This window comes from Pleurodeles waltl, chromosome 11 (assembly GCF_031143425.1).
Source record: "Pleurodeles waltl isolate 20211129_DDA chromosome 11, aPleWal1.hap1.20221129, whole genome shotgun sequence".
Classification (NCBI taxonomy): Eukaryota; Metazoa; Chordata; class Amphibia; order Caudata; family Salamandridae; genus Pleurodeles; species Pleurodeles waltl.
This window is the reverse complement of record NC_090450.1, coordinates 881,163,506-881,188,122: the sequence shown is the minus strand read 5'-3', so window position 1 is coordinate 881,188,122 and position 24,617 is coordinate 881,163,506. Positions and strand designations below refer to the sequence as shown.

The following is a 24,617-nucleotide window of genomic DNA, read 5'->3' as shown; positions in this document are numbered from 1 at the left end:
GGAGGAACGACGATTATCGATTCTCCAAAAGTGCAAACAACTACAGGAAACTCCACAGACCACTGCAAGAGTAATAGCTTCTCTACTGGCTCGATGGCGTCTTGTATCCATCTCGTTCCCAATGCTCGCCTCCATATGAGACCATTACAGGAAAACCTGGAGGATCAATGGTGTCAACTGATGGACGATTGGGAGAGCAAAGTCCTCCTTTCTCCCCACGCCCTACAGTCCCTCAAGTGGTGGTGTTTACCCAACAATCTCTTGGTGGGGATTCCGTTCCAACAACAGCCTCCAGCTCAAACCATCGTAACAGATGCGTCACTGCTCGGATGGGGAGCGCACATGGAACATCTTCGAGTCCAAGGCAAGTGGTCACAGAGAGAGAGTCTCTATCATATCAACCTGCTGGAGCTTCGCGCAGTCCACCTTGCGCTCAAAGCCTTCCTTCCCTCTCTGAGAGCGGAAACTCTCCTTCTCCAGACGGACAACGTGGCCACTATGTACTACATAAACAAACAAGGAGGCACCAGGTCCAGGATTTAATCCAGAGAGGCTCAGACAAACTGGCATTGGCTTCTAGCCAGGAACCTGTCGCTAGTGGCAACTCACCTGCCTGGCATCCAGAATGTTCAAGCGGATGCCCTCAGTCGCGTAATGGACGAGAACCACGAATGGGTGCTACACGACGACGACGTTCATTCCATTTTTGCACTATGGGGTACCCCCTCTATAGACCTATTCGCAACCCCAGAAAACAAAAAATGCCAAAACTTCGCCTCCAGATATTACCATCCAGGGACACTGGGGAATGCCCTGTGGATAAGCTGGTCAGGAGCATTTCTTTACGCCTTTCCACCGCTTCCCCTGATTCCGGCGGTCCTCCAGAAGTTATCCAATGCTCAGTCCAAAATGATCCTGATTGCTCCGGAATGGCCACGCCAATGGTGGTTCCCAGACCTTCTTCACCGGTCACTCAAACCACACATCAGGCTGCCTTATCGTCTGGACCTGCTCACGAAGTTCAGAGGGCAGATATCTCATCCCAACCTCTCATCGTTGAGTTTGGCAGCATGGCTCCTGAGCTAGTGCAATATGGACACTTGAACCTATCTCAGGACTGTATGGAAATCCTGAAAGAAGCAAAGCGCCCTTCCACACGATCGGCTTATGCAAGCAAGTGGAAGAGATTCTGTGTGTGGTGTTTAGACAACAACATTGACCCGGTATCCTGTGGAGAGGAATCTATCCTGCCATACTTGCTAAGTTTGGCAAAATCGGGCTTACAACTGTCATCAATAAAGGTACACTTGGCGGCTGTAACGGCATACAGAAAGAGCCCTTCACAAACTTCCTTTTTTCGGATTCCAATTATTAAGGACTTCCTGGAAGGTTTAAAAAAGGTCTTTCCTCCCATTAGAAAGCCATCTCCTCCATGGGAACTGAATGTTGTCCTATCGAGTCTGATGCTACCTCCATTCGAGCCAATACATAAGGCATCACTTCAGCATCTCACATGGAAAACTGCTTTTCTGGTGGCAATCACTTCAGCGCGTAGGGTTAGCGAAATCCAGGCCCTTTGCGCTCAAGAGCCCTACACGGTTTTTCATTCTGCGAAAGTGGTAATGAGGACTCATCCAAAATTTTTACCAAAAGTCGTCTCCGACTTTCATGTGAACCAAACCATTTCATTACCAACTGTAAGGAAATGCCTCCTTGGCATGGTTGCCCCCTGACTTTTTGCCTTTGCTGATGCTATGTTTACAATTGAAAGTGTGCTGAGGCCTGCTAACCAGGCCCCAGCACCAGTGTTCTTTCCCTAACCTGTACTTTTGTATCCACGATTGGCAGACCCTGGCATCCAGATAAGTCCCTTGTAACTGGTACTTCTAGTACCAAGGGCCCTGATGCCAAGGAAGGTCTGCAGGGTGCACTATACCATAGGTGAGGGTACCAGTGCATGAGCATGGTACCCCTACAGTGTCTAAACAAAACCTTAGACATTGTAAGTGCAGGGTAGCCATAAGAGTATATGGTCTGGGAGTCTGTCAAACACGAACTCCACAGCACCATAATGGCTACACTGAAAACTGGGAAGTTTGGTATCAAACTTCTCAGCACAATAAATGCACACTGATTCCAGTGTACATTTTATTGTAAAATACACCACAGAGGGCACCTTAGAGGTGCCCCCTGAAACTTAACCGACTGTCTGTGTAGGCTGACTAGTTCTAGCAGCCTGCCACAAACCGAGACATGTTGCTGGCCCCATGGGGAGAGTGCCTTTGTCACTCTGAGGCCAGTAACAAAGCCTGCACTGGGTGGAGATGCTAACACCTCCCCCAGGCAGGAATTGTCACACCTGGCGGTGAGCCTCAAAGGCTCACCTCCTTTGTGCCAACCCAGCAGGACACTCCAGCTAGTGGAGTTGCCCGCCCCCTCCGGCCAGGCCCCACTTTTGGCGGCAAGGCCGGAGAAGATAATGAGAAAAACAAGGAGGAGTCACTGGCCAGTCAGGACAGCCCCTAAGGTGTCCTGAGCTGAGGTGACTCTAACTTTTAGAAATCCTCCATCTTGCAGATGGAGGATTCCCCCAATAGGGTTAGGATTGTGACCCCCTCCCCTTGGGAGGAGGCACAAAAAGGGTGTACCCACCCTCAGGGCTAGTAGCCATTGGCTACTAACCCCCCAGACCTAAACACGCCCTTACATTTAGTATTTAAGGGCTACCCTGAACCCTAGAAAATCAGATTCCTGCAACTACAAGAAGAAGGACTGCCCAGCTGAAAACCCCTGCAGCGGAAGACCAGAAGACGACAACTGCCTTGGCTCCAGAAACTCACCGGCCTGTCTCCTGCCTTCCAAAGATCCTGCTCCAGCGACGCCTTCCAAAGGGACCAGCGACCTCGACATCCTCTGAGGACTGCCCCTGCTTCGAAAAGACAAGAAACTCCCGAGGACAGCGGACCTGCTCCAAGAAAAGCTGCAACTTTGTTTCCAGCAACTTTAAAGAACCCTGCAAGCTCCCCGCAAGAAGCGTGAGACTTGCAACACTGCACCCGGCGACCCCGACTCGGCTGGTGGCGATCTAACACCTCAGGAGGGACCCCAGGACTACTCTGATACTGTGAGTACCAAAACCTGTCCCCCCTGAGCCCCCACAGCGCTGCCTGCAGAGGGAATCCCGAGGCTTCCCCTGACCGCGACTCTTTGAACCTAAAGTCCCGACGCCTGGGAGAGACCCTGCACCCGCAGCCCCCAGGACCTGAAGGACCGGACTTTCACTGGAGAAGTGACCCCCAGGAGTCCCTCTCCCTTGCCCAAGTGGAGGTTTCCCCGAGGAATCCCCCCCTTGCCTGCCTGCAGCGCTGAAGAGATCCCGAGATCTCTCATAGACTAACATTGCGAACCCGACGCTTGTTTCTACACTGCACCCGGCCGCCCCCGCGCCGCTGAGGGTGAAATTTCTGTGTGGACTTGTGTCCCCCCCGGTGCCCTACAAAACCCCCCTGGTCTGCCCTCCGAAGACGCGGGTACTTACCTGCAAGCAGACCGGAACCGGGGCACCCCCTTCTCTCCATTCTAGCCTATGCGTTTTGGGCGCCACTTTGAACTCTGCACCTGACCGGCCCTGAGCTGCTGGTGTGGTGACTTTGGGGTTGCTCTGAACCCCCAACGGTGGGCTACCTTGGACCAAGAACTAAGCCCTGTAAGTGTCTTACTTACCTGGTTAACCTAACAAATACTTACCTCCCCTAGGAACTGTGAAAATTGCACTGTGTCCACTTTTAAAACAGCTATTTGTGAATAACGTGAAAAGTATACATGCAATTTTGATGATTTGAAGTTCCTAAAGTACTTACCTGCAATACCTTTCGAACGAGATATTACATGTAGAATTTGAACCTGTGGTTCTTAAAATAAACTAAGAAAAGATATTTTTCTATACAAAAACCTATTGGCTGGATTTGTCTCTGAGTGTGTGTACCTCATTTATTGTCTATGTGTATGTACAACAAATGCTTAACACTACTCCTTGGATAAGCCTACTGCTCGACCACACTACCACAAAATAGAGCATTAGTATTATCTATTTTTACCACTATTTTACCTCTAAGGGGAACCCTTGGACTCTGTGCATGCTATTCCTTACTTTGAAATAGCACATACAGAGCCAACTTCCTACACCAACTTTCTTTCAAAATCCAACTACTCCTGCTGAGAGAACTCTGCACTCTCTGGATGTAAAGAGGGTTTTGAAATTTTACTTGGACAGGACAAAATGCTTACGTAAATCACAACAGCTCTTTATTAACTATGGCCCAGTTAGAACAGGGTTGGGCACGTCTAAGCAATCTTTAACCAGGTGGATTGTTTCATGTATAATGTTATGTTATCAGTTAGCGAACAAATCCCTTGGTGGTAGGCCAAAAGCCCACTCTACTAGAGGGAAAGCAGCTACTGCAGCCTTGATGAGAAATGTCCCTTTGGCAGAAATATGCAAGGCTGCCACTTGGAAGTCGGTCCATACCTTTACTCAGCATTACTACCTTGATACAGACGCTAGGGCAGATGCGCAGGTTGGACAGGCCTTGCTTAAGAATTTATTTGCATGACTCATGTTTTTTGTCAGTATTCTTCTGTCTACTCCACCGCGGTTATGGGGATGGGCTTGCTACTCTATTCAGTGCTTATGACTATACATGGAAATCCCCTACGAGAGAAGGAATGGTTTCTTACCTGTAACTCCAGTTCTCTCGTAGGGGTATTTCCATGATAGTCATAAGCAACCCTCCCTCCTCCCCGGTGGAGTTGACATAGAACAGGTTGCCATAAATATTATCGATGTTGGTACTCCAACAAATGTTTTGTTCCTTCATGTCAGGTTACAAGCCTTCAAAAAGAACTGAGGCAACTGCCTTTTGCTGTGCATGATGGGAAACAGGAAGACTTTACTTTCTTAAAGGCACAGCTCTATTTACATTCTGTATAATGGCAGCCTATGGGCTACACTGCCCTGCATTGTTTTATTCTCATGAGAGGTGTAAATAGAATATGAGAATGTATTTGTTATTACATTTCTAGAATAAATAGATGTTTAAACGTGAATTTACACTACAACTGTTTTTTCTTTTAACAATTTGGCCTGTGTAGCTGTTCACATAGGCTGCACATTGTTATTCTTAAGTGTTTTTTGACAGACCTTTTTCAAAGGGCTGGTATTTGCACTTAAGAATATACTTCACATCAGTGCTCCTGGGTCCCCGCAGGCGCGCGGAACTATTCAGTGCTTATGACTATCATGGAAATACCCCAACGAGAGAACTGGAGTTACAGGTAAGAAACCATTCCTTGTCTATAATTTGACGGGATTGATCTATCCCCCTTTTTATATATAGGAATTATTATACTACCTGTCCATGATTCCGGGATAATACTGTGGGCATAGCAGAGACCAATCACTGGTTGGAGCAGTTTTGCCCAAAGCAAAGGCTCCCTTTTAATTAAAGTCATTGGGATCTCGTCAGGGCCCATTGCACCTGAAGAACGCATTGAAGTTATGATCCCTTCTAGTTCTGTCACTGTCGGTGCCCCTGTATTACCCCTTTCTCCAGGTAAGTAACAGTGTCCATATTCTAGGTTTACATTTAGGCTTTTATTGTAAAATAGATACATAAGGTGTAAATTAAAGGTAGGAGTCAGTAATATGTTTAAAATATTAGAGCTAGAAAGAACCTATGTCACCATCCTGCTACTAAATCTGCCTTCTAGATATTACTGAAAAGAAGGGATGTCCTGCAATGATATAATAACATTTTTACAGTACCCTTTAATTGCAGGTTAAAACTGCTCATTGATTAATTGAAGCAGTCTTTTACATTGACAGAAGTGAAGTAAATCCTGCATGTCTAAAACCTACTAAATTGCCTTGGATACAATTTTTTAAGTGCTAACCAGCTTTCCCATTCCCAACAGCTTCTCTTTGTACCTATACCGTCTGGTCGCTGTTGTAGTCCATCACGGAGACATGCATTCTGGACATTTTGTGACATACAGGCGGTCTCCCCCATCTCCTAAGAGCTCTTCTCCTCTTAGTAACCAGTGGCTGTGGATTTCAGATGACACTGTTCGGAAGGCTAGTTTGCAAGAAGTACTTTCATCTAATGCATATCTTCTATTCTATGAGCGAGTTCGTACCAAAGTATGGCATACAGGTCGTGAGGTGAAGTCAGAGGAATGAATTCATAATGCAACTAATGCAAAAGAAAACTGTCCAGCCAACTACTGATAAATTAGAGCATGAACTATGCAAGGATAAAACACCACTGCAGCAACATTCCACCTTTTAACCGTTGGCTGCAGAAAGTAGCTAGCGAGACTGATCGAGAAAACATTGGAAGGTTCATCCAAGCACTTTTCTTTTCAGATGCATTAATCCTTATCCTAACATAAAACGTTTGCCTCTAAAACTGGAAGAAAAGTTAAAATCCATGCTTTATGTCTCCTCAGTAGATGTTTATGTTTGGAAAAAGTGAAGCATCAGCTGCAGATTTGTTCTAGCCTCTAGTTTAAAATATAAAATATGACTTTAGTCCACAGACTTGTTTCATAGCTACTTCTGAAGTAAAACTGTTATGTACATGCTCTTAAATCTGCATTATGGCGGGTAGGTGGTATGTCACAAAAGACATTACAAAAAAATATCCAGTGCCATTTTAAAACCAATTACTAGACACGTGTATTTTGAAATTTGTAATTGTTTTAAAAAGAGTATTTACTTCCTTACATCACTTGTGGTTTGTAATATAAATGGTACACCACTTGCATCTGTGCTGCTTGGATAAACCAAATAGATCATGCACTTGATACAATTGTTAATGGTTGCTTCAGAGCATAGGTTCACCGTCTGCTTTAAATCCAGGACCCTCCAAATTTTGATAAACACGTGCACATAGACAAGTACACAAGATTTGGGTAGAACGGCTGATTTCTACACAACGTTTGTAGCCCAGTTGATGTTACCACAACTGGAAGCTAAGCATGAAGATGTTGATTGTATTCTTTCTTGTTTGGGTGTCTTCATTTTGCTTAAGAATGTGCGATATTCAGCCCACAAGGAGACTTTTGCCATACCCAAAGATTTAGTATTTACAAGTTTGCAATGGAGAGAGTTAAAAATATGCAAAGGCTTTAACTTGGGGGACATCTTGAATGCATTTGTAGCTAAGTGTTATTTGTTTCATAAGTATTTGTAAATACCAGCAAGCCAAATTGTATGTTTGGTGTCCTAGAAACAGCACAGAAGTAGGACCCTTTCCGATATAGACCAGTGTGGAGTCTTCTGGAAAAGCAAATTGATGCTGACTACAACATCTGTGTTTGTCTTGCCCATAACATGAAGTATTGAAAGGAAGATTCAAGATGTCCTCTGAGGAGAGGTATTCCAGTACCATTGGGGGCCTCATGCATAGTCTGCTAGGTGGTGTACATAATTCTGATTCTCTCCTACACCTAGTCTGCTGTTAATCCAACTGAAACTTGTAATTTGGCAACCTTCTACAACAGTAAGGTTCATATTCCTAATCTTGCTATACAAAGTGTGTGTGGTGGTGTTTTGCAGAATCTTTAACACAAGCTTTAAAAAAGCTCATCCAGTGACTTTAAAAGCACAGATTGGAAGACTCAACTTGAAGTTGTCTAAATCTTGTGAACTGTCACCACCATTGAGTCACTGTGATTTTCTCTATCCCAACATTCACAATAATCTGTGTTTGGATGTGAGTTGCATAGTGATTATACAGCAGCTAGTTAAGTAACACCTTTTTGTGCTTGTAATACATACACTGAGGGTGCTACATAGCTGCATATACGTTTTAGAAGTGTTGAAACTGCATGGAGCACAGTTGTGATTTCAGTAATAAAATTATTTGAAATTGAGGGGTCTGGAATCACCTTGTGGTAAGCTTGAAGGGTATGTGCCTGTAAACCTGGAAGTAAGTGTTTGCCTCCCAGCCATTTCAAAGCAATGGATTGTTTGTTTTTCCTGGCTTAGCAACCTGGGTTGTAATAGTCATATGGATAACAACGCAGCTTCTACTTTGTGATCCGTAACTGCTGTGCAGGTCTGTACCCACCTCCAGAATGATGGTCCCAAGGAAGCCAACACAAACATTGCATTTGTGACCATGGTCTCAGGTTATGGTTGTGGCAGGAAAATGAAAACTTGCTAGTTTTACAGAAATCCTGATTATATAAATGCCCGACAAATTAAGCATCCAATACCAAGTACATAAGTCCTCCAACTAAACAGTGCTTCCAGACAAGCTCTTGTGCTCTTCGAACTGTTAGCCACTATTAAGAAACTTGACATGTGAGGGAAAGATGTATTACTTTTTATGAAAATTGGTCACAGGGTAGAAATTGATGGCATTTTTAGAATAGTTCAGAAGTTTTATGGGGTAATAGAAAAATCATGGTGTAGCTATGTTTGCTGTAGTGGTTTATAGCAAACAAATGAATGGCCTGGCTTTGTGGTAGACTCCTAGCTCTGGTTAGCTTAGTTGAAATTGTCTGTGTTGCATCATAAAAAAGAAAATGTGTGTACAATGAAATGTTGACAAAATCAAAAACCAAACAAAGCAAAGTTGTCTTCTGTTTTTGGTTGTCTGTGGGAAAGAAATATGGTACAAACTGTGAGCCAACTATCTCAGTCTGGTTTTGTAAATGTATGAGAGGAGTGAGTTGTTAAAGACTGTTTAAGTGGTCTATGAAGTTTACATGACAAAGATGTTTTCCAGAAGGTGATCTCGATCGACAGCATAAGAGTGCAACGCTGAAGAGAGCACCATACTTTCAGATAAACAAACCTTAAAAATTAGTTTCATGTAGAATCAATATATGTAAATTTCTTACAATGGTAAAGGGTTCAGTTAGGATTCATTGTATGTAAATTTCGTTGGCAGATATCCTGAAAGTCTGGCATGAATCCAGCAACAGTGAATTGATAAGATACCAGATCTGTACTGATATAGCAAGGTTCTTTGCCTTACTTTTTTAGTATGCTGAGAACCAAATATTCTGCAAAAAAAGTGAGTTTCATTTGATTGCGCATTTATAGAACACCTCTGCTTTTTCTACTGTAACAAATTTTTCTACCCTAATGACTATTCATTGGTTAAAATAGGCTTTCTGCTGTGCAGACTACCATTATTTGAGCTAAAGCCCTTAATGTGAAAAAAGACGAATGTGCTTGTATTTTTATATTTGTGCTTTGCAGATGTGTCACAACAATGGGCAGATTTGCAATCAATGTAAATGCAACTGTATTAACAATTGGTGTGAGTTTTTTTTTTTTTTAAATGGATAAAACTGTACAGACAAAAAGGACTTGTGTGCCCGTGCTTTAGCAAGTTATTCGAATTAAATCAATATGTAACTTTATTAAAAGCTTTAAATGTGCATTCTTAATAAAATTTAATTTACTACTGTTTAAGTGTTTTTCTTGTCATAGAAATCAATATAAACAGAAGCAATGTTCAATATATCAAATTTACATAAGATGTCACATGTATCAACTGAATAATGATCAGTAACCAATTAATAAAGCAAACAAAATACCTGAGATAGCTGAGAACAATTTATATAAAAAAAAGATGGTACAAAATATCAAAGCTCATCTGAAGAAACTACTCATTTAAATTATTCATACAGAATCAAGAGAATGACAATTCAATGTGCAAATCAATAAAGTTAACTTAAATGAGGTTAAAGATTTCCTCCCTTATTGTGGATGAATAGAAACGCAGAGCTACACATCCATAAGATCTGAAGATGGCAAGAACTTCCCCACAACAAAATTATCTTCTGCATTGTAGGATCTTCCTTCATATTAATAAATGTTGGAATAACTGATGCTGGAATAATTACCATGGAGCACTTAAACCACATATTTAAATTATACAGCTGGTGCAATAATAAGCATAGTTGGTCCTATGTAACACCTTCCAAAGCCTGCCCATCGCCAATTGTTTCCTTGTATAAACAGTATTACAGTTTCAACCCTCTTAAACCTACAGTGCAGCATCTGACCTAAACTGCCGCCCAGGTATGAACAATTAAGGGGAAAAAGAAGGCCTTATAGACAAAACATTAGCTGAGCTTCAGAAAAAAAGCAGCCTGTGCCTTTGTGAAGTCCTCCACTCCAATGTATGATGCCTTGTACTAGCATTTCCTTCTTTAGTCAGGTTTTTTTTCTGGCTTTTCAGAGTGGGACCTTTGGAACACGGGCATTTTTTACCATTTCATATGTATAGGGTACCTTCCAGCCTCTCACTCTACTAGTAAATATGAGTTCTGCTCCAAGATGTCTGAAAGGACACTCAAAGATAGAGAGGGCATCAGGCAGAGATGGAATTTGGAGGGCATCCTAGCAACGGTCAAAAAGGAGTAGGGCAAGACCTACATGGAATCATCTGCCTCCAGTTGGAACACTGACTGTGACTCTACTCTCATAAAGGGAAGTCCAAGGAGAGAATGTCCAGGTAAGGGGAGAGGAAGAAGCACCACTGATCGTGTCAATCTCTACATCAGTGATCTACCTAAGGTGTCATTAATGGATAACTTTTCAGTCAGCACAAGGAGGAACACAATTCTTCATTTGTAAGTTCAGAGAGAAACCCTAAAAGAGCTGACTCTAGAAGAACAGCAGCGATTTTACATATCAGGTGACTTTAAAAGGAAATCAGAGATTTTACAGACACAGTACAAAGCCCGCCATTATTACAGCAGGAAGAAGATTCGATTCTGTCATTGGCCATACTATCAGCTCCAACAGCAACAACAACAGTATAATTAGTCATACTATATGACATGGCTCTAAATCCAAGTCTGCAAGGCAACATCAACCAGCAATTCATCTCAACAACCATCGTCCAACTCTCTGCAATGACTCTCGTCCCCTCCTGTAGGCACTCTAATCCGGTAGGAGGCTGTGTAGCGGAACTCAACATTTGAGAGTGGCAACAGTTTACAGGTCACTGACAAGTAGGTGCTTGCTGTTTTGAGATATATTTATGCCCTTTGTTTCAAAAACCCACCTCCTGCAACTCTACCAATATCAGCAGAATAAAGGGGTTATCCAAACTGCTAGGAGACATCCTCACTGCTGAGGGAGAGAACAATTCAATCTGTCCCCCATTACAACAGTGAAAAAGGCATCTATTCAAATTTCTTCTCCGTAAGGAAGAAAGAATCATCTAATACAATGCATAAAAGTGAGAAAGGCATCTATTCAAATGTTTTCTTTGTAAGGAAGAAAGAATCTAAAGCAGACCCTTATTAGACCTTCGATCGGGAAGGAAAGGTTCAGCATGCTGGAGCAAGCCTTTTCTCAGCTCAAGAAGGGGGACAGGATGTGTTCAAATCGATCTGCCAAGCACTATTTTCACATCCCATTGGCAATGGAAACCAGGAACTTTCTTTGATTTGTAGTGATAAAACACATTACCAGTATGCAGAGCTCCTTTTCAGTCGAGTCCAGGTACGAACTTATCTAGGGGAAGTTTTAGAAGCTGTTTAAGGAAAAGTGTTTGCTTCAGAAGAGAGTGTTACCCATTTAACTTCTGTCAGCATCTTATAACAACTACATTATCAGACAGAACCCCCGATTTTGTCACTACTGGTGTCTTGCATAGCTGTTTGTTCCAAATGCAACAATACAAATGAGGCCACTAACAACAATGTCTGGAAGGTCAGTGGTCACAGAGAATTGTAACTGGGACAGCAAGTGCAACTGACAAGTGGTAGTTAGCCATTGTCTTGGTGGCACAAAAACATCCGCATTTTTCAGTATGTTCGATTGCAACAGAGCCTTCAATCTCAAACTTTAGCGAACGGATGTCTTCCTGCCAGGTTGAGGAGCTCACCTCAGCAATATACCTGTCCATGTATGAACGGTCAACGAAACAAAGCTCTTAAAGCAGCAAATTGCTGGAGCTCAGGGCATTTCACCCAGCACTGAAAGCTTTTCTGCCTATGTTACCATCAAATTGTATTTAGTGCAAACAGACAACACAACGATAGGGCATTCACATAAGCTGGGGTCGGGACAAGATCCAGACCTATCATTGGATGTCCAGCAAATTTGGCTGTGGTTCTCAGCCAGGAACTTCTCCATACAACTAATTCACTCTCCAGAAAGCCAGAATTTACAAACAGATTCTACGAGGAGAATCACAAATGGTTTAGATGACAAAGTGTAGATCTGTTTGCAACATCACAAGACGCCAAATGCCCAAACTTGGCCTCCTAGAAATGGGACCCAGGTTCAGTGGCAATGCCCCTTTGGTCAACTGGACAAGGATGCTACTTTATTCTTTTTCTCCCATTACTGTAATTCAACCAGTGCTGCTGAAGTTGCAGACTTCCAGGCAATGTTGATTCTGATTGCCCTGGAATGACTCAGGCAACGGTGGTTTTCAGGCCTGTTGCAGCTGTAGTTAAAACCCCACAATGCTGTCATATAAGCAGTCTCCTGGCCGGGTTGGGAGATTGCATGTCCTATTTGAATTGGACATCGCTGAGTTTGCCATTATGGCTCCTGAAATCAGAAGAGTGTCACCTACATTTATCTCGGTCCTGAACATTTTGAAAGAGACCAAGAAGCCTACCAACATGCCCTTTTATGCTTTTAAGTGGAAACAAAATAACCACATCCTCAATAAGTTATTCTACTGTAGTTACTGCAATTTTCCTCTTTTAAGGAGCACCTGACAGTGATAACTGCATGTAGGAAAGGCCCTCAACATCCCTATTTTTTAAATATTGAGTTAAAATGTATTTGGTCCAAAGACTGTACCATAAGAAATACAACATGCATGTACTATAGAGTTAACCATGTAAATATATTTGCTGGTATTTAATCAGCGTTTTATTCTACATGTTTTAAATAAGATAATAAAAATGGTTTGAAAGCTGGGTACAGTCAATTCATTCTATGCCATGTAGTCAAAATTAATTTCAGGCTGGAGAAGTAGTTCTGATATACCCCTACCCTCCTACACCACAGTTTGGGTCAGTGGTAGGAAACCACTCAAGGATGAGCCCTGTGGTAAGATAAAATCTAAAGAAAGTGAAATACAAATGGCATTGATTAATTAATCCTCTAAAAGCAATTGGCAACATGCTGACATACTAAGTTGAGACTTATGTTTTCAGAGGTTGATCAATCCATAATGGACTCTAACAGGTTCTAAGTAATTTGTGATGGACAACAGCCAACTCCGGAGATGATGGTATTGAAAGACTGAAGGTCACATCCAGCTTCAATAGTAGAAAAGGATTTGATTGGGCTATCCAGCATTGAATCCTCAAGTCATGATCCCTTTTTCCTGGCAGATTTGGTTATTGTCAGTCAAGTCTACAGAAGCCATGTAGTTTCTCCAAAGTGGTGTCAAGTCTTGACCTTTGGGAATTCTCATCCAATTGTAGATAATGGCGAAAGTGCTCAGGTTGCAGAATTTGATCTTTTTGAAAATTCTGGCATGGCTAAATTTAAATTAAAAAGAAAGAAACTTTCATCCCAATTGACCTGCCGTGATCTCAATCAGCTGTTGTTAATCTGTACTTATCAATAATCTCAAGTAGCCTAATGAGGTGACCTTTTACTACATCTTGATGTCTGGGATTGGCCAGCCACCCTTTAGTAACTGGAGAATGCTGAGAAACATGCTGTTATTTCAAAGGCTCTGTTATTTGATTTGCCTTCCAAATGCAAGGCAGCTTCATCCGCATATAATTGGATTTTCCTTTTCCTGCAGAGCCAACTGTGAAGTTGGTGGTGTTCTCTTATTCTGATTGCAAGAGGTTCTGTAGTAAAAATTAGAAGGGATGGGGGTATCCATGTCCGGTACTGTGCTGGATATCTTTCCCCTAACACACTTGATTATCATTGGAGCAAAGGAACTGGCATACCATTGGAAAATCAACCTGATGAACCACGTGGGAATTTCTACTCTCGTCAGGATAAACCATACAAAAATCCCAGTTCACCAATAATAACCATAAAGAATATTAAAATTAATGCAGCAACTCATGAAAACAAGAAAATCTTTAACACTGATATTGAGTTCTTATCATCCTAACACGCTAAAGCGATTTCTAGGTGTTATGCTGTCTTTAGCTAAAGCTATAGATAGCAAACATGTCTCAGAGGCAGTTTGCAAACCATACCTGTGTTTTCATCATGAAATAGCAAGTTAGCTATTACCTATCAAAACTTGCAAACTGCGGCCAGCTGTAAGCCACTTTTAATTGCTGCCGCTTCTGTCAAAAATTGATGCTGCAATCTGATGTGACCCCCCTTCTTCAATAGCCTTTGCGTGAAGTCCCTCAATGACATTGGTAGAAATAAAAATAAAAAATGCTGAACGAGAACAGTTCATGATATCCCTGAATTATAATTAAGATAAATGAATTTAAGGCATTTATCTATACAAATGAAAACATTACAGCAAAGGTTAAATGTGCATTGGTAAATAAAAGAAATGCAAACGTTATTTTACTTTTCATTATTGAAGATGGCTATAAAAAGGAATATATAAACCAAAAGATACTAACTGTCCTTTCACACACTTTTCTTCATTTTTTCCGACAAGAATGAATAGTCTTTTCACTCTTGTAAATTGATTCAGTTGTAGTTCCTTTTTTCCTGTTTGGTGATTGTCATGAAATCCAGGGGGTTATGGAGGAATTGGTGGAATGGTCTGTAAGTCGACCTCCTGTTAAGTAATCACTTATGAGGTGGATGGGCATATACACCAGAACAGGTCACCAGTCTTCAGAAAATCCAGTAAAGGAGGCATTTCATGTGAATCGACTTGTTAGAACAGGTGGTTCAGGTGTCTGATTTGTTGTCGATTTGAATATTAGAAAAATAGTTGGCCCATCATACTGAGCATATTTCAGTATTACCAATTGTAGTTGCCAACAATAGGCTGGGTGCAACCTCAGTAGTCAAAGTAGTTTGTTCACGTGAATGGATGCCACTGGAGGCATTTCCAGCAGAGTCTCCCATATGCTTTCTTGAAAACAGTTTATACACCAAAATGCTAATCTCGCTTGTTGAGAGTTGAGCTTGCAAAATGATAGTCCAGTACTCGCTCAGAACAGTTAGCCATTGAAAACTGAGACAAATGCCACTTTTTCCTCGCACTTCTTTTCAATGGAATAATGGTAGTCCATATTGTAAGTTGAACCGGTTTTATTTCTTAACCTGAAAAAAGATGAGAACGCCACATTCAATAAGCAGAAGAATTGATGGAAATCCAGCAAACAGGCTGGAGAACACTGAAATGAAGAACGAGGGAATAGGTACAAATACAGTCTTACCAGCAGTCAACAGCGCTGATCCAGCACCTTTGGGAAAAGTGTGCTATGATAGTTGCGTTAATTGAGTGAAAGATAATGTCCAACCAATCTGCAGAACTAGTTTGCAAAAGATTTTGAATCTGACACAGAGTGGGCTGTTTGTAAGGTAAAATGTTTCTGCTTCTGAGACCACTTTCTGCATTAATATTGCAACATGTTTGTTCATTGTAATAAGATGTATATTTTCCATATCTATTTTAAACCAAGGAACATTGTCAAATAGCCTATGTGGTTGAGAATACAAGGTTATACGACAACACTTTATAGTTCTTTGTACAGTTAACAAGTAGAGGAATCTGGCAGCATGTATCAAATAAGAAATGTTACTCAGGGATGAATAGATCAGGTGTAACTAACAACTTTGGCTTAAACCTGGTTACAGGCATGGAATCACAGAGGAGTGGGTGACCTTGGGGATTAGTGAGTCTACCTTTACTTATGAAAGCTGGATTGTCTTGGGTGTGAGAGAGTGGTACTCAAATGGAAACTCCAATGTGTGTTGAAGGATAGTTGTGTACATTTTTTCATAGCAACCCAAGGATCTGTGATTTTGACACTGAAGAGAAAAGAGAGTGATGGGTAGGGAGATCACTCCATGTAGAGCTATGTCTTCAACTACAGAAAATGGAGTACTTTATATCTCTTCAGTACTTAAAAAGGAGTAGGTGACTTATTTCTTAGCCACTGTTCTTCGGGTTTCAGTAACTCAGTTTGAAAGCATTTGGAAGCCACAGTCAATAACTTTAAAGGTTGTTTACAATATGTCTCTATCAGTTTCTATAGTTCTTTCAGACTCTTCTCTTTCTGAATAATTCTACACATCATTATATATGGCATAGCCTAGCAAAAACACAAAGCATTCAATTTTAACGTGATATGGACCCAAGAGAAAGGCATTAAAATCCATTTCTTCACTAAGTGTGGATAGATGCTCCTTTATAGTTGTTATATGAAAATATGCTAGCCATCGTTGTCACAACTTACCCACACTGTATATAGTAACGGTCACATGTATGCATTTATTATAAGGACCAGGAGTTTTGAGAAGAAATTGATTCATACATATAGTACTGTCAAGTGGCCATAGGCCTAGCCCTTCAGAGTGTAACATGGTTGAATTGTAGATACCGTACTGAATCATTTCATTTAAAATTATATCCAAAACTATTTCTTTCCATTGCCAATTCAAAAACGTGTTGACTTGTTGGAATAAAGGGTGTTTAACATCGCTAATGAACATGAATACCAGACAGGTTGCCTCCCAGGTTGTTTTATTCAGGAAAATAATTCCTTTGGTTATTATGCATGCACAGAATAAGGCTTTGATACCATGAATGTGCCAAAGTTTTGTTCCCCAAATACTTTTTTTCAATATTTTCTACCCAGTACTCAGAACCCTGTATTGCAAGATTTTCAACAAACTTGGTAGGATATATACATTTGTGATTTGTAATCAGGCTCCTGTAAAGGCTTTATGGGAATAATAACAAACTGATGGGTCTGGCCTTTAGTACTACTGAAATAACAAAATCTTTATTGAAAATTTGGATGGCTGTTTATGGGCAGACCCCAGCATTGTTCCCTTTATGTATAATTGTATATTAGGTATGGACTAGTAGTTCTGTTAATGTGGTGGTGAAAACTCTATATGCCTTTGTAATGGACAGAATTTAAATATGAATCTCATTATCAAGTGTAGCACAGGCATACAAACCTTTGTTAAACTGACTTATTGTCCCATGTTGATCTGAAAAGGAACCAGGAATTATTATATCATCTAATGATACTTTTAAATCATAAGGAATCTGAAGAAACTCAGTGGGTCCCATGATCTGAGTGGACTTTTCCCCAAACTATTCTGTCCAGCACAGCATATGCAGGGATGTTCACATCATGATGATCCAGTCATGCTCTGCGAGAAGAATAATGCAGTTGAAATTCCTGAATCACAAGAAACTGCACAATTTTATCAGGATTGTAATTTCCATTTATTGGCAACAAGATTGTAACCCGCATGAAAATCCACATTAAGAGGAAAATCAAACCAGGTCTAGGACCAAAGTGCTATAAGATAGCTGCTGCAAAACCAGTAGCAAGCAAGACGCCATTGGTGAAGTTGAATAACTGTGGAGTGTGTTGGTATGTTGTTTAATTCAAAATCTGTTTCTGAACCATTCTCATACAATGCAGTTTCTAGAAGTGGCATCAATTTGATTGATGTTGGTTCTATTGGTGGCCCATGGTAAACTACAACAACAGTTGTAAATATTGGGATTGCCGTGATTGCAGTGTTTAGTTTCTCTGTGTAAACTGATATTCTATGTAAAGTTGGAGACACAGCAGGTTCTGTGGTCCACAGATGGGACGCAGCTTTACAGCGTGGCTGTACTCCTCTAGGGGTAATTTCTGTGGAGGAGGGAAAGGTTATGAAGTCCTACACCAAAGGCACCTAAGAAGGTGTAGTCCGTAATATGGCCTGAAATCTTGTCTATTAGTTCTTGGACTAGCTTGAACTAGTTCTCCAAAATTTGGGAGCCAGGTGTTGGCAGTTTTAGAAACCTTAATTTTGCCGGTGGCAGAGTCAGAACGCTTCGCTTTAGATAGCTTGGTTCTGACCTTTTAGAAGTTCTGTAAAACTTTCAAGAAAGTGTCCAGGTCAAATATTTTCTCTTTCGTCACCTTTTCAGGACTATCAAGATCAGGTACACACAGATGTTCAGAAGAGCACGTCATATGGAGTGTGATCACCTGATACTACTTTAGGCAAATTATTCAATGCTCTCTGAACTCCATACAAATTATGTAAGCAACGCAGTTCAGTAAATAATACTCTAGCAGTCAAAGCTTGTTAAACATATCAGTGGAGCATTCTTATGATTCTGGTGGAGAGAAAGTTGCAAATATAGCAGTCATACTCCCAGAACAGACATGGCATCCATGAAGATTTTAGCAGTGAACACAGGACCATTGCCTGAATACAAGGTATGAATTGCTCTCACTGCTAGTAGGCAGTACAAGTCTTTTATGACCACTCATGCATTATCATTTCTTTATGGCATCACCCACAGGAATCAGGAAAATGAATCAACAGCAACCAATATAAATGTATATCAGTTTACTGCTAATATTGGCCGTTATGGTAAAGGATAAGTATTCCAAAAGAGCAATCAGAGGCAGTAAGGGGAGTTTGCACTGGTCTTGGTAAAGTAGAGTGTTTTATCTGCTGGCAAAAATTATGTTGTTGCACTTATTTTGTTTAGGTACATATGGCCACTGATACTGTTACTGTAGCATTGAATCTGTGGCATTTATGCTAGCATGGGCAGATGCTAGCCCTTCATAAACTGCATTAATTAGGTCTAATCTAACCTGCTCATTAGTAATATGTATATCTCCTACTTTAGGTATGGACATGATACAGGAGTGTTATCTAAATTGAGAATGTAGGAATATTTACTGGGAAAGCCATCAGGAAGCTCTTCTCCCTTGGCTGTTACATGAATTGCTTCAGAAAATATCTGTGTCAAGCTTGGTTTGTGATGTGGTTCCCGCAGCTATCTTCATTGTATACACTGGTGCTTTTGCAGCCGCGTCTGCTGCACAGTTGCCTTTGGCGTGATTTGCTTCACTTTGATGGGCAATAGTGTGTTTTACATGGACCAAAGGAAGTTTACCCTCTGGGATGGTCACCTTTCCCCAAAACGGTTTACTGAATTCCCTTTTGAAACTCTGAATCTGCTCAAGTGCTAATGTGTTAAATGCAGATTGTAATCTTGGACATAGAAGGCTGAGACCAACACTACTAGTGTGGAAGCTGAAGGGTCAGCTTTTTGTAGTGCAAGTAAGAATGCATATATTTATTTGGATCTCTGCAGTGGAATCACCTAAGATTTTAGTGTATATGTGTGTTGCACCTTAGGTCACCACCTTTACAAATTCTCTGAAATACAGGTTGTGCAGAACCAACCATGTAGAAGATGCTCTTGTATGAGTAAACTGTTAGCAGCTTGTGGAACATTTTGTGCATATTGTGAAACGTAAGTGTAGAGTGAGGTTATATTCAAACCTTATTCTCAACATCATTTAACCCATTAAATGTCAGGCCATTTTTGTTTGCTACTGGGACACTTCGTGCTTACACCTTCATACTTTTTTCCCCCAAATGTATCTACACCATAATTGTGTCCCGTGTTTTCCCCTCAACATCCTGGGGATTCTATAGGTGTCCAAGGTTTGTAGATCCCTTTAGAGGGTACTGAAAAAAAGGCAAAATATAGCTAAAATGTTTTGTTATCAAAAATGGGAAGGAGTGCTGTGCTACAGTGTCTGTTATCTAAAACAACGGCATCAGTAAAAAGGTTTGCTGTGCTCAGATATCCATATTCCCAACTTTCACAAACATGTAGAGCTGTATCAGAAAAAAACATTTTTCTAAGAGGTAGCCCATTTTTCCAAATTGTTTTGTTTCATCCTACCTGCAGTTTGTGATGGAAATGGGTAGAGACCTATGGGTGACCCTGGAAGTTTATACATTTCTGAAACTAAATTTAGCAAGTGGTAATTTGTGTAGAACCCTCAAAGTTTCCCCACAGAAACTAACTATTGAAATAAAAAACTTAATGAAATTGAGAATGAAAAACAGCCATTTGTGACAACGTTATCATCTGTAATTTCTTGTCACTATGGCCTATTTACAACAGTATATACTGTTTTCTCCGATAGACCCTTCTGTTTGCGGGGATACATAGGGTTTGTAGGCTCTCCAAAAAAACACCAGAAACTTAGGGGCATATTTATACTCTGTTTGCACCGAATTAGCGCCATTTTTTTTTTTACTCTAATTCAGTGCAAAACTAACTCCATATTTATACTTTGGTGCTAGACCCGTCTAGCACCAAGGCCATGATTTATACTTTTTTTGGAAGTGGAAACCTGCCTGGCCTTAAAGAGATGCAAGGTAGGCGTTCCCGTGCAAAAAATGACTCTATGGCCTTAACGCCATATTTAGGGGCATATTTATACTCTGCAGCATATTTATACTCTGTTTGCACCGAATTAGCGTCATTATTTTTTTACTCTAATTCGGTGCAAAACTAACTCCATATTTATACTTTGGTGCTAGACCTGTCTAGCACCAAGGCCCTGATTTATACTTTTATGCTCTGCATTAACATCATTTTTTGACGAAAAAGTGGCGCAAACTTACAAAATATTGTCTCTTATTTAGACTTTTTTCTACAAAACTCAGTTTTGCACCAAAACGTTTAGCACCTGCTTGCACCATTTCTGTGCACCAGCCGGGCACCATATTTATGGAATGTAAAGTATAAATAAGGCCCAACCTGAGCCACACTTTTAAATGATTTTTATTGTGTAAAGAGTATACAGCAATTCATAGGATAAAATATAAAGGGTGAAAAATCAGTATGAAGGAAACCTATGTATTCTGAAATGTACCCAAGATACTGAGTTTAGAACAGTGGTTATTTGCACAATGTGTTCTTTCTTGCACAGTGGCTTATGTTTGGAAACCAGAAATGCTGATATTCATTCTGTGTTTCCACACATTTTTCAATAAAAACAGTACGCCACTGGTGTTCTGTGTGCCTAGCGCCTACGACACAAATCTCAACCTGGAGACATTACATTTCACACAGCATAATTAATACTTTTTTACAATGTGGGTAGCTGCGTATTTTGGGCCCTAGCTCAGAAGTCACCAAAGAAAACCTACTATGTCCAGACATTTCTAAAAATTAGGCAACTAGGAGAGTCAAGGGTGGTGTGGCTTGTGTGGATTCCACAAGGATTTTGTACCCATAGGCATTTACAACCCTCAAATTTTGGCTAAGAACAGTTTCCTCACATTTCTGACAGAACGTTCCATGATCTATGGGAAGCCACAAATTTCCTACCACCCAGCATTCCCTGCGTCAGTCACCCCGCAACGGATTTGACAAGCTCTCTGCTCCAGAAGATTGATATGGAGCCAGGCCTCTGTCGAAGACCAGATGCCTTTGATCTCCCATATGGCCTCCCCAACCCAGAAGCGATGCATCAATCACCACTGTTAGCTCCAGGGGGAGTCTCACCCAACACCTAATTCAAAATACTTCAATTTAACATCCTCCAAAGGGCCTACCTCACTCCACACACTGTTAACCATATTTTTACCACTGCATGTTTGCAATGGCATAGGTGCCATGAATCACAAGTGGATTCCCAGCACATGCTATGGACAAGCCCCAAGATTCAAAATTACTGGGCACAGTCCTAGGAGAGATCATGAGAGCAATGGGCTGTGAGAACTTCCACTCAGCAGAAAGTTTCTTACTAGGTATTTACCCTAGCGCGAAAAAAGCCAAGGTGGGTTTGAAATTTATAGATGTGGCACTGCTTGTAGCTAAAAGGGCACTTACTATGAGTTGGAAATCATCTGACCACCTTACAGTGAACTTATGGAAGAAACATGGCACATTGGGAAGACTTAAAATTCAAGGCCCTTAGATGAAAAGCATATAGAGGGTGGCATAAAAGGGTCATCTCCGGCAGGTGGGCAGACATGGGTAAGACAGTGGTGGAGGGGGACAGGGATGACAGTAGGCCTTGCTAGACAGGCTCATGATTTGTTTCCCTTGGAAAGCTTAGACAGGACAGAGGTGCATAGAACCAGACACCCTGACATGCCACTAGACAAAGGGAAACCTACTATTGCTGTGATCACACATGAAACCTGAACTAACCAGGTGTTAAAGAGCGGCGCACACACCACCACATAAGGAAAACACACAGATGGAGCATTAGCAACCTCTAGGACAACATGGAAGTGACATTGCTCCAGCTTGGCACACGCTGCAGACATCAGTGACGAAAACAGGTCCCTCCACCACCACCGCAGCAACCCCAAACACCACCACAGCAGCCACGAAGATTGGGGTCTCCCTCGGGTCTCTCCTGGCCTGCAATCTCCATCTTGTGTTTTTATTTGATTTTTTCTTGCTTGTGTGTTGTTTTTTGATGCTAAGGTGGTTAAAAATGGCGCTAACCTGTTTGCGTGATAAATACGTGCCACAAAACGATCAAGCACCTCTTTTGCAGCATTAGTGTCATTTTAAGGCACGTCACAATAGTTAGCGTCATATTTGTTTTACGCTAACCATTCCTTAGCGCCATCATGCGGCATTTTTAAAATATGACACACGGATGGCGCTAGGGAATGGTGTTGGCTCACGTTAAAAATTATGACGCACAACTGCGTTAGCCAGTTGTGCATAATTTTTCAGAAATATGGGCCTTAGTGTCCATCTTTTGAGTGTAGATTCTTTGTACTGCATGCTGTGGAATAGCTTACTATCAAGTCACACTAAACGATGTTAAGCATTTGTAAAATTTAATAAAAACATAATTTAAAAAAAGACAGCGAGGGTCTAAAACAGGACAGAGGCCACCCCCCCTTTTTCAGCACCAGGAAGTAGCTGGAATACTAACCACAACCAACTTCTGGCACCCATACATACCCTATGGCTCCTATGGTCAAAAGAGCCTACGTTTACTGCTGCAGGAGCAAAAGGTGGTCCTCCGTCAACAAGTCTGGGATGGTGGGAAATGGTAGAGTAACCCTGCTGAACAATTTGCTCAAAGTCACAATTTGACCCACTTGTTCAAAGTCATTGCTTTCTGCTCAAGCAGAAAGTATTGGATCGTGCGTCTGACACGATGGCTGTGCACTGTCAAGGGCACGCTAAAGAAGCATGGGAGGGCGATGGCTGGGGAGGCAGAAAACTAGGTTGCATGCTGTCCATGTTGCCCTCTTCTGGGGCTACTGTAGCCACGAAAAGGCTGGGGAGATTGTTGTTCCTGCTAGGGCTGTTGGTATTAGAAGTCTCTTCCATAGCCACAGAGGAAGCAAAACTGCTGGTGCAAAGAAGCAGCAAAAAGGCTTAGGGACCGCGCTGTGGCCCTGCTATCTTTTATGAGCTCCAGGGCCGAGTCCATATTTTTACCCAAAAAGTCAGGAGTCATCAGGTTGGCATGTCCATAAGACAGGCCCAAATGTCTTCAGAAAAGCTAGTACACCTCATCCAGGCATGCCTATGAATGGCTACACTGGTGTCCATACCCTAAGTGAGCCAGTTGTATTCAGTCGCAGTGGTTGGTGAACCTGGCCACACCACGACCATGTTGCATGGCATGGGAAAGCATGAAATGGACTTCCTCTGGGACCATGTGCAATACTTGGGCCCCTTAGTCCCACAAGGTATCAGGGTAGCAGCCTAACAGACAGCTGGCATTCACTGAGTGAAAGGTCAAAGTGGTTGAGGAAAAACCTGAGTGATAGATTTGTTTGTTTTTTGTTTAAGTGTCTCAATGAGATGAGGGGTAGCTCCAAATTTGCGTCTGTTGGCATGGAAAGAAAGGAACTCAGCAAATATGGGTGGCGCCCATATAGGCCACACACATCATATCATTTTGTAGCCATCTGATCCACTGCCAGCACACGGGGTACTGCTAAAGATTTTCTAGATGCAGCCTGATGCCTGGGGGCATATTCAAAAGGTGAGTAACCTGCAGTCTGAAGTCTCTATCAGAAACACCATTTTTGTTAGATTTCTATGAGGGAATAGACCCAGAATCTATAAGGATCCACACAATTGGCTGGCAGACAACATTCACACAAGTTTCCTGATAAAAGTGGTACTTCAGTTGTGTAGGTGGGCCTAGTGCCCATGATAGGAAAGGGCCTAAAATGCAACATGGACATATCAAATTTTTCCCCTCAAAATCAACCCTATGTTTGTTATTTGGATAGCTGTGGAGTTTGGGCCCTAACTACGTTGGCACCCAGGGAAATTTACCAAACACACACATTTCTGAAAACTAGACACCTGGGGGAATCCAGGGAGGTTTGATGTGCATGGATCTCACACAGTTTTCTTACTGAGAAGCTCTTGAAAACCTCAAACTTTGGCTACATACGCATTTTCCTCACTTTTTTGTGAGGGCAAATACCAGAATCTTTCAGGATCTACAAATTTTCTTCCACCCAGCATTATCACATGCCTACCAATAATACTGGTACCCAACTTGTAGATCAGCGATTGGTGTAGCTGTGGTATTTAAGCCCAGACTTGACCGCCACACAAGGAAACTTACCACCCACAGACGTTTTTGAAAACCATGACACCCAGGTGATT

The 24,617-nt window shown here is 41.6% G+C and overlaps 1 protein-coding gene across 4 annotated transcripts in view; it reads left to right on the top strand.

The window, feature by feature from the left end:
• USP30 (ubiquitin specific peptidase 30) overlaps positions 1 to 24,617 on the top strand; it is a 461,500-nt gene that overhangs the window by 289,994 nt on the left and 146,889 nt on the right. For 2 of the 4 annotated variants that reach the window (XM_069214765.1, XM_069214767.1), the window contains one exon: positions 5,974 to 9,487. The exons of the other annotated variants lie outside the window; for them this stretch is intronic. In XM_069214765.1, the coding sequence (XP_069070866.1) occupies positions 5,974 to 6,238 (265 nt within the window). In that variant the 3' untranslated portion in view covers positions 6,239 to 9,487. Of the gene's footprint in view, positions 1 to 5,973; positions 9,488 to 24,617 lie in introns of those variants that run through there. 4 annotated transcript variants of the gene reach the window in all.